This window comes from Sabethes cyaneus, chromosome 1 (genome assembly GCF_943734655.1).
Source record: "Sabethes cyaneus chromosome 1, idSabCyanKW18_F2, whole genome shotgun sequence".
NCBI lineage: Eukaryota > Metazoa > Arthropoda > Insecta > Diptera > Culicidae > Sabethes > Sabethes cyaneus.
The window spans coordinates 6710448-6722013 of NC_071353.1; the positions used below are offsets into that span (position 1 = coordinate 6710448).

Sequence of the window (11566 nt, forward strand, 5' to 3'; positions counted from 1 at the left end):
TCAAGTGCACTCGAATATTTTTCTTAGATAATTTATGAATTTTTTTTAATGTAATGCACCCAAGTTTGTAATTCTTCGCAACATACTCGTGGACGGAAAAGTGGTGATACTATCTCTTCGGAGAGACAAACCTAACCAGTGGATAATCTCAACCAGTGTTACGATAGGACCCCCGGGTGACAGAAGAAAACAAAACTTCTCGCGTATAGCTCTACATGAAGGAATAGATCTCCAATATGGTATTGTAACTAGAGTAGATCTGGATAAAATTGTGAAACTTTTAGGATTATACCAAAACGATAGAAATAAATCTTTACAATAATGTAATCAACCGAAAATTCAAGCCAAAGGCCTATGTGTGATGCCACTCTGAAATTTAGACTGGCGGATTGTATTTACTTATGGAGTTGGCCTTACGTATTATGACAAGCCCTGCGCAACGTAACTCTCCATCTAATTCGGTCTATGGCAGTTTTGCGGGCACTCAGCAGTGCTCGCCAGATCTCGCTCCACCTGGTCTTACCACCTCACTCGTTCTGCCCCTCTTCGTCTTGTTCCTCCCGGATTCGATGTGCAAACCATTTTAGCAGCATAGTTATCCGGCATTATAGCAGCATGTCCAGCCCAACGTATCCGTTCAGCTTCAGCCGCTTTCTGAATACTGGAATCGCCTTAGAGAAGCGCGAGTTCATGGTTTATTCTTCCCCATCCTAAACCATTCTCTTGGCCGCCGCCGAAGATGACTCTAAGTACTCGTCAACTTTTCGAAAACTCCAAGCTAATTAGCGTTTTGTACTATGTGCACTTAGATGCGCCCAGATTGCAAGTTTTTGTGGTGTTCGTAGTAGGCACGTCTGCCGCTGATAAAGGCGGATTATCAATCTCACGGCCGGTATTGTTGTCCTCTGTTGCCAGTGAGTCAAGGTATACGAACTCGTCGACTACCTCAAACTCATCCCCGTCGATTATCACTGTACTGCCCAAGCGGGCCCTGTCGCGCTCGATTTCGCCCGCCTGTATATACTTCGTTTTAGACGTATTTATCTTCAACCCAATCTTCTCTGCTTAGCGTTTTAGTCTGGTGTACTGATCTTTCGTCGTCTCAAATATTCTATTTACAGCATTTATTGAAAATCGTGCCCCGCATTTCGTTCGCCGCTCGTCTTATAATACCATCAAGCGGAATGTTGAATAGCAGGCAGTAAAGACCATCTCTTTGTCAAAATCTCCTGCGAGAACCGAATGGGTCTGACCATCCATCTGAGATTCTCAGACGACACAGCACTGGATCCCATCCATCGTAGCCATGATACGTCTAGTAAGCTTACCCGGAAAACCGTTTGTCGGAAAGCTCTTGTCGGTTTACGCTATCATATGCGGCTTTGAAATCAATCAACAAGTGATGCATGGGAAATCAAAATTCGCGGCACTTCTAGAGGATCTACCGGAGGGTAAAGAATTGCTCCAAGAAACCAGCCTGATAACTTCCCACGAATCTATTGGTTATTCTATTGGCGACACTCGATGGGAGATGACGCAATATTTAGGATAGTGATCACTTGGTAGTTCTCGCAATCTAGCTTATCACCTTACTTGTAGATAGGGCAAATAACCCCGTCTTTCCCCTCCTCCGGTAATCGTTCCGTAACCGAAATCTTGACAACCAATTGGTGCAAACAATAACAATAATAACTTCCGTGAGTCGTGAAATCGATACAGCGGCTCGAGTTTTTCACACTTTTTCTCCTCCTGGTGGCACTTCTTCTCCTGGAATAGTCGGGTTTAGACTAATCTCAAGTTTTTTAGTCTTGACCTTGAAATGCGGTCATACATATATATTAATATTTAAAAAAATATTCATTTCTTTCCCCTACCGTCCCTTCATCGATTGTAGAACCATTGTTTCAAAAAAAAAATATTAATAGTCGGGTTTGCTATCTCCGCTTCTGTTTGTAACAGTAGATGCAATCCGCCAAAGGTAGTCTACGACGAAATAGTCTCGAAAGTCCTCAGAAGTTAACTAAAAACTACGTGGTATACAGCCCTAAGGGTTGTACGAATGGGTGACGTAGGACTATATCAGATCGTTAGTTCAAAGACTAATGTAAACTGCATTTCTGGCATATGTATGTTTATAAGAAACTGTGAGTGCCATTGTTTAAATGAATGTTTAAAAAAGAGCAAAATATTCAGATTCTATTCTTCTGAATGCAATGGTGGCTTCAAAAATAGGTGGACGTGGGTTCATAAGTACCTGCACGCCTGCAACCATTGAGACATAGAAGATTTCTTTTAAAAATCACTTGTGTGCATCACAAAGGTTGAAATAGTAATGAATGATCAGCCTTCAGATTATTGTTTTAAATATGATTATGCGTAGCTTGACATATTTCAATAATCTTACTTTTACTCGTTTGTGGCTTTTAAAAGGGCCATTGGTTACAAATAACGTTAAAGCCAAAGCAAAGCACGTTCATCGTAAATATGATGTGCCATTCGAATGTCCTGCTCTTTTGACATGAATGGCAATAGGCACGTAAGTTAACGGTGTCGATTCACTGTCTTTTGCCCCGAGAAGGTTTTTCTAGTTTACTTTCACAGCTTACCGTTTGTTACACAGCTGAAAATATGGCACATCCGCAAAAATTTCTGTTTTATGTGTATGAGAGTCTCTATCCTCCTACCGCAGGGGTGAGGAGTCTCAAACAATTATAAAATAAATTCCTGCCTCCAAAAACTCCCACTTGCCAAATTTGGTTCCTTTTGATTGATTAGTTCTCGAGTTATGAGGAAATTTGTCCATCATTTGTATGGGAGCCCCCCCCCTCCTAAAGAGGGACAGGACCTCATTTCACCATAGAAAAAATTCTTGCCTTCTGAAACTCCCACATGCCAAATTTGGTTCCATTTGGTTGATTAATGCTAGATTTATGAGGAAATTTGTATTTCATTTGTATGGGAGCCCCCCCCCCCCTCTTAGAAGTGGAAGGGGTCTCAGTACACCATAGAAAAAAATCCTACCTTCTAAAACCCCCACATGCCAAATTTGGTTCCATTTCTTCGATTAGTGCTCGAGCTTTGAGGAAATTTGTGTGTCATTTGCATAGGAGCCCCCCCCCCTCTTACGCCGTGCATAAAATTGCTGTTCATTTTATCTTTCCAACGACATATAAATTGTTCAGTTTCGTTCAGTAGTTTAGTAGTTATTAGCATTTGAAATCTTTCATTCCAACGTTACACTTCTATTTTCGTTTTCATAAAGTGCTACTCAGTCCCAGATAGTAAACAAAGACGTAGTCCTACGTCAAAATCCCTAGCATCAAAAGTCCGACTCGTATTTCTCATCACTGGTCCAAACGCTGTACGAACAGATCACTGCCCAGCTTCGAAAGTCCGAGTGCGGGGACTGATTTCCCAAGCAGTACTAAACTACAAAACCAAACAAACTAAGACGAATGCGAGACGTGAGACACCTTTTAGACTCTTTAGACCATATCAAACATCACTCCATTAACCTTCTGTCTGTACAAAAAATCAGAAGGGTTGTGTACAAGACACGACCGCATGTTCAACGTAGGACAACTCAAAGTTAATGTAAAGGTGCGTTTAGAATCTTGCACGCCCCTAGTTGCCAATCTAACGCGCCTTAATAAAAGCATTTATGAGAAAATTGATTGCTAGTGGAAATCATTATACTCTACATTGATGATTATGATGGTTCTGAAAAGAACCATTTTGAAATTTTTTTATTGACTGGAAATTTTATAATTAAAATTTATTTAGCTTTGATCACCACCAACATTTCTAAACTTGTATAATATAGAACCTATATAGTAACATCCCTACAAAGATTATTTAACCATAATGAAAGATTGTTGATTTATATGAAACAACTCTAAGGATTTCAAAATAATTAGCAAGACCTGTAATGATTATAGACATTAAGTAACAGAGTAACAGATATACCTATAAACGTGACAAACAGTAACGTTCAAGCAACAAAAAAAAAAACAACTGATGACTGATCCCGTAGGGTACATCTTTTCGGTCTCTATAAAACTCACATGTTACGTTAGGCGATACGCTAGCCTCTACGTGAACCGCAGCGATAACCTCACGCAACACTTCAACGTTGGAGGGACGAGCTATTTCGTGTGATGCACCAACTAATGATGTATTAACCACTTCAGGATGCACTGAATCACTACGATTTCCGATTTTTCTCAAACGGTAGAGATTACAGCGCTGGCCTCTCAGCCGTTACAGTTAATAGTGCCTCCTCACGCACTCGCTTGCGGTATTTGCGCAATTGAGACATTGTGAAATCAGATGCATAAATTCACTCACTTCCACTTAAATTGGTTAGAGTGACGGATACATATTTAGCCACCTTTATCCAAAAAAATTACATGAAACAAAACAGATCAAGGTTCTATAAGTTCAGATATTTGGTAACATGAAAACATTATACTTCGGACATATCTTTTACTGATTCAATCATCATATTCATACTAAATTGTGTATTTTTCTCGTTATATTGATTATTTAAATGTGTATTCTGGGACCAAATTTCGCCAGCCTCTGGACCCAAATTTCGCCACTTTAGAAAAACCCGATTTAAATAGATTTTAATATTAAATTTATAAATGAATTCTCTATATCTATACCTATAAAGAAGGATTTCTGTCTGTCTGTCCTGTGTTCCTTATAGAATCAAAAACTACTGAACCAATCGGCGTGAAAATTTGCATGTAGAGGTTTTTGGGGCCAGGAAAGGTTTTAGTGATGGTTAGAGACCCCTCCCCCCACTAAGAGGGGGGGCTCCCATACAAATGAAACACAAATTTCTGCATAACTCGAGAACTAATCAAGCAAATAGAACCGAATTTGGCATGTGGGTGTTTTCGGTGACAAGAATTTATTCTAGGGTAATTTGAGACCCCTCCCCGCTTTATAAGGGGAATTATAACTCCTCTCCCCTTTAAGAGGGGGGGTTTCCATACAAATTTCCTCATAACTCGAGAACTAATCAAGCAAATGGAACCAAATTTGGCATGTGAAGGTTTTCGAGGGAAAAAAAAGTTTTCTATGTTGAATTAGGACCCCTCCTCACTTTAAGAGGGGGGGCTCCTGTACAAATGAAATACCAATTTCCTCATAACTCGAGAACTAATCAAGCAAATGGAACCAAATTTGGCAAGTGTGTGTTTTTGAAAACAAATTTTTTTTCTATGATGAATTGGGACCCCTCCCCACTTTAAGAGGGGGGGGGCTCCTATACAAACGAAATACAAATTTCCTTATAACTCGAGAGCTAATCAAGCAAATGGAACCAAATTTGGCATGTAGGTGTTTTTGGAGGCAAGAATGTTTTCTATGATGAATAAGAACCTCTCCCCACTTTAGGAGGGGGGGCTCCTATACAAATGAAATACAAATTTCCTCATAACTCGAGAACTAATCAAGCAAATAGAACCAAATTTGGCATGTGGGTGTTTTCGGTGACAAGAATTTATTCTATGGTAAATTGAGACCCCTCCCTCTTTATAAGGGGAATTGTAACTCCTCTCCCCTTTAAGAGGGGGGGCTTCCATACAAATTTCCTCATAACTCGAGAACTAATCAAGCAAATGGAACCAACTTTGGCATGTGAAGGTTTTCGAGGGCAAGAAAATTTTCTACGGTGAATTAGGACCCCTCCCCACTCTAAGAGGGGGGGCTCCTGTACAAATGAAATACAAATTTCCTTCTAACTCGAGAACTAATCAAGCAAATAGAACATTTGGCATGTGGGTGCTTTTTTGGTGACAAGAATTTATTCTATGGTGAATTGAGACCCCTCCCCTCTTTATAAGAGGAATTATAACTCCTCTCCCCTTTAAGAGGGGGGACTTCCATACAAATTTCCTCATAACTCGAGAACTAATCAAGCAAATGCAACCAAATTTGGCATGTGAAGGTTTTCGAGAGCAAGAAAATTTTCTATGGTGAATTAGGACCCCTCCCCACTTTAAGAGGAGTGGCTCCTGTACAAATGAAATACAAATTTCCTCATAACTCGAGAACTAATCAAGCGAATTGAACCAAATTTGGCATGTGTGTGTTTTTGGAGACAATTTTTTTTTCAATGATGAATTGGGACCCCTCCCCACTTTAGCAAAAATATTTTCTACGGTGAATTAGGATCCTTCCACACTTCAAGAGGGGGGCTTCTACACAAATGAAATACAAATTTCCTCATAATTCGAGAAATAATCAAGCAAATGGAACCATATTTGGCATGTGAGAGTTTTAGATGGCAGAATTTTTTTTCTGTGGTGTATTACCCCTTTCCCTTTTAAGAGGGTGGGCTCCCATACAAATGAAATACAAATTTCCTTATAATTTGAGTACTAATCAAGCAAATGGAACCAAATTTAGCATGTAGGAGATTTTTGAGTCTTGAATTTATTTTATGATAGTTAGAGACCTCTCACCCCTGTGGTAGGGGGATATGGACTCTCATACAAATAAAACAGAAATTTTTGCGAAACTCAAAAACTAATCGAATTCGAGAAATTCGAGACTCTTTCATAAAACATTAATCAATAACAAGACCACAAAAACTATCTATAGTAACACTAGATCATTCAGGACGAGACGGTCGCGAGTGTTGCCGGTGACCCGCCGTCGGAAGCGCCGCCCACTGGGGGGCTTGCAAAACTCGAGATTGTGACAAAGATCATCCGAGATTCATGATTTATGTACAACACAGGTTAATTTGTGGCAATACGAAGTTTGTCGGGTCAGCTGGTCTATACCTATAAAAAGGATTTCTGTCTATCTGTCCGTATGTTCCTGATAGAATCGAAAACTACTGAACCAATCGGCGTGAAAATTTGCATGTAGAGGTTTTTGGGGCCAGGAAAGGTTTTAGTTAGAGTTGTGGGGGGAGACAAATGAAACATAAATTTCTGCATAACGCGAGAACTAATCAAGGGAATGGAACAAAATTTTACAGGTGGGTGCTTTTCTAGGCAATTTTTTTTCTATGGTGAATTGAGACCCCTCTCCCCTCTTTAGGAGGGGAATAATGACCTCTCTCCCTTTTAAGAGGGGGCTTCCACACAAATGAAATACAAATTTCCTCATAACTCGAGAACTAATTAATCAAATGGAACCATATTTGGCATGTAGGTGTTTTTGGAGGTTATTTTGAAATAATGAACATCTTCATTGAGCCGATTTTGGAATGGAAAATTAGATCTGGTTTCGTTACCAGCTATGTCAAAGGGATTTGTCTCATATCGAGGTAAAAATTGTCGTGTATCGAATTGTCTTATATCGAGGTGGCTTTATAACGAGGTTGTCTTATAGCGAGGTATTGCTGTAGTAAGTTGTTCAGTGAAATCCCTGAACCAGCTAATGAGAAAATCCATAAACTTTCAAAAAAAAAAAATTAATATCGCGTGTGTCGGTACAAGCAAAATAATGACCAAGTGACTTCCGAAAGAGTTTTTGTTACCTACCCCATGAACAGGTTGAACATGCGGACGAGTCGCCACTGCAATTATTCTATTTTGGGTCAGGCACTGAAACATGTTAATAACATTCGTGCCCAAGGACTGAATTATGACAGTGAGCGCATCTTTCCTTTACACTGTAAAGTGGTCATTTAATAGGCTAATAGGCAACTCGGATTCATCTACAAAATTACCAATCCGGGAACCGTTTTACCTTTATTCGCTCTATTGTGTTTTAGTACACTCATTTTCTTGATTCCTGCTCAATAGTCTGGTGTTCATCTCGAGCTAGCTCGATTGCGAGGATCGAAGCGGTACAAAGAACCTGTCGCTACTCTGTCACTACCCGATAAGAGGCGTACGACAACTCAAGTTATGATTGGACAAATTGCCTGTCCATCTATCGTCGAATAGTTGAGACTTTAGGCTGCAGAACGGGCTCTTCGAACGTGGAATCGCCTTCATCTTGACGTACCGAGTGTTAACTATGGTCAATTAAGTAAGATAAGGTATATGGCGGCTCAATTCAACACCATTTACATTAGTGTTCATCAACTCCACACACCACGGTTGGTTATTGATATAAAAAACTCACAAAAAGAATTCTTTGATTTGCAATTACCAAATTTATAAAGCAATTTCATTTGGTGTCATGAAAAGTGTTAGTTCAAGTTTGTGAATCAAAAAGCAGTAATTTTTTTCAATTTAACTGAATACTTTTTGCAAGACTTGCTTGTACATATGACTAGTGAAGTATATGAGCATCAAGAGAAATTTCACCATTTAAGAGCTTTATTTGGTCTGTAACGAAAACTTCAGTGCAACAGTCAGTGCCAACTGGCAAATGAATTGTAGGTTCAGCCATTCGTCGCCGGGTGGAACTCTATGTCATGTGCAAGTTTGGTGAACTTCTAACGTATATCTCCTATAGAAGGTATCCCATTCGATTTAAATTGGACGCGTGATGCCTGATATAAAAGTTATTTTACTCTGGCTAAACAAATAATGAACACTCAAACTCATCGTGTGTGTGTATACTTAATTTTGTGATAGACTATACTTCTTTCTATACAATTTACCAGCATCTTTTGATGCGGTGAAGCCTGAAAATCTATACAAAAACAAAATTAAAAGTCAATATCTGGCTTTATAATTTCCGGCGTTCAACGTGACTAAGCTTCGCTGACACAATGTTTACAAAAATCATTTCAAATCATCAAGCATGTCATCCAGCCTCAGTTGAAGCAGGTCGTGTGTCATCGTCGCATGCTAGAGATGGTCGGGTAGCGGAAAATTTGCCCGAAACCCGCACCCGTACCCGTACCCGCCGGGTTCGGGTCGGGTTCGGGTATTGAAAAAAAATAATTTGCGGGTTCGGGTCGGGTACGGGTTCTTAATTTTTGTTTTTGAAACCGGGTACGGGTCGGGTCGGGTATCTCCATTGACCTTTTTAACACTAAAGATGGTCGGGTACCCGGGCCTACGGGACGGGCCCGTCGGGTTGCGGTCGGGTTCGGGTATCAAAAATAATAAACTTGCGGGTTCGGGTCGGGTACGGGTTTTTAATTTTTTTCTTGATCGGGTACGGGTCGGGTTCGGGTATTCAAATTTTCATACCCGACCATCTCTATCGCATGCCTCGTCATCACGGCAAGTCTAAATAAAATTCATAACGCATCGTCGTGCGCTGATAAGCCGAAAGCGATAATCGGCCATAACACCATTACGATCACATTGGCGAATTAATATTACCTTCCGCGGGCAAAGAAAAATTTATTCAGTTCACACCGCGATCTCATTGCGAAATCTCCAGTCAGAACCAAACAAGCCAGCCGCTACAATGACTCTACCGGTCAGTACAGTATTCACAGTGAAAAAGATCACTCCAGCGGGGAAGAATGCCCGGAAACAGACACATTCCTTCGACGAAGCTCTACAGCTGACGGGCTTCGGTCGCGCGCAGGTCCTGCTGGTGATCCTTTCCGGTTGCTCCATCATGGCGTCGATCAACGAAGCGATGGGCATGAGCATCATCCTGCCGGCCAGTCGCTGCGATCTGGATTTGGATCCCGGCGAACAGGGCATGATCGGAGGTGCCATTTCCCTAGGAATTACGGCGTCGGCCTACTTCTGGGGCTACCAGGCGGATACTCGCGGTCGGCTGATCGTCATCAAGTACGCCCTGATGGCGGCATCCGCTTGTTCGGTGGCGTCCAGCTTCGCCACCGACTTTACCTCGCTGATGACGTTACGTTTCATCACCGGAGTATTTATCTCGGCACCGTCGGCTGCCGTTTATGCGTATCTGGGTGAGTTCGGAACGGCGGAAAGGCGCACGCAGATGATATCGTATGCCAGCATCATGGCCTCGTTCGGTGTGGTGTACGTTGCTTGTGAGTTTTGAAATTTGGTTTTTTATCTGTGAACAAGTGGATTGATGGAAACTTTAACTTCCAGTGATGGGTTGGTGGATGCTGTCGTACGACTGGAGCTTTGCTATAACGGATTCACTGGTGTATAAACCCTGGAGACTGCTGTTTATTCTTTTCACCTTTCCTGGATTTTTGGCAGCAATAGCATACTGTTTCTGTCCCGAGAGTCCCAAGTTCCTGCTAACCCAGGGTCATCCGAAAGAAGCTTTAGACGTATTAAGGAAGTTATATAGTATTAATAATAAGTCCAGAGGATTCGACGGCTACGAAGTGACCTGCTTTTCGCCGGACAGCGATTTAAATCAAAACCAATCGGGAGGAAGGATACTCGACATTCTTAAGTCAATGCGGAACCAAACTGTTCCGTTGTTCAAACTTCCTCTGGTGTTATACTTTTTGGTTTGTTGCATGCACAGCATCACTGATTCTGCAATGTAAGTAGCCGATTAGGTAATAGGAAACGTAAACAAATTAACTCATTGCTTCTGACTTTCAGTTACGGTGGACTCGGTCTTTGGTTCCCCCACATTATGAATCAAATCTCTTCCGACGACTCCGGAGAAGGAACGTTGATATGTTCCATTTTGAAGGGGAATCAAACAGCAAATGTTACGCAACTGGCCTTCTGCAACGACAACGTAGAACAGGAGACATTCATTTACACGATCATTTTGGGGTGTTTCGGAGCTAGCTATACTTTTGTGATATCACTAGCGCTAGCTCGATTCAGTGGGAAAACCATGCTGATCTTTAATGCACTTCTGGCCGGTACCGCTGGAATTTTGCTTCAATTTGTCGCCAACAGTTATTTGATGGCGATTCTGTTTTGCGTCGAGATTATGTTCGCCGGAATTTGCGTGATGCTGGTGAATGCTACGGCGGTATCGTTATTTCCGACCCATGTCCGAGGGATGGCCGTTTCACTGGTCAAAATAGTCGGAAGGTTGAGCTGCTTCGCTGCCAGTTCGGTAATAGGGCTTCTGATGGCGCAGAATTGCCCGCTTACGTTCTATCTGCTGTCTGCGGTGTTATTCTTGAGCTGCGGATTGACGTTCCTGTTGAAATAGAGTAGTTTTATTGGTCTCCATTGGACATCGGTCTTAGCAGTGATACTTAGAATGTCAAGTGCACTCGAATATCTTTCTTAGATAATTTATGAAATTTTTTTAATGTAATGCACCCAACTTTGTAATTCTTCGGGTTTTCGAGCAACACAACATACTCGTGGACGGAAAAGTGATGATACTATCTCTATGGAGAGACAAACCTAACCAGTGGATAATCTCAACCAGTGTTACGATAGGACCCCCGGGTGACAAAAGAAAACTTTTCGCGGAATAAATCTCCAATATGGTATTGTAACTATAGTAGATCTGGATAAAATTGTGAAACTTTTAGGATTATACCAAAACGATAGAAATAAATCTTTACAATAACGTAATCAACCGAAAATTGAAGCAAAAGGCCTATTACTTATGGAGTTGGTCTTACGTCTTATGACAAGTCCTGCGCAACGTAACTCTCCATCTAATTCGGTCTATGGCAGCTGATATTCAGTTTCGCGGGCACTCAGCAGTGCTCGCCAAGTCTCGCTCCACCTGCTCTTACCACCTCACTCGTTCTGCCTCTCTT

At 41.3% G+C, this 11566-nt stretch overlaps 1 protein-coding gene across 1 annotated transcript; it reads left to right on the forward strand.

Moving 5' to 3' along the window:
* Positions 1-9346: 9346 nt before the first annotated feature.
* LOC128745267 (synaptic vesicle glycoprotein 2B-like) lies at positions 9347-11307 on the forward strand. Its single transcript, XM_053842295.1, has 3 exons — positions 9347-9895; positions 9960-10368; positions 10431-11307. The coding sequence occupies exons 1-3, from the start codon at positions 9499-9501 to the stop codon at positions 10999-11001; spliced, it is 1377 nt and encodes a 458-aa protein (XP_053698270.1). The 5' UTR covers positions 9347-9498; the 3' UTR covers positions 11002-11307.
* The last annotated feature ends 259 nt before the right edge of the window (positions 11308-11566 follow it).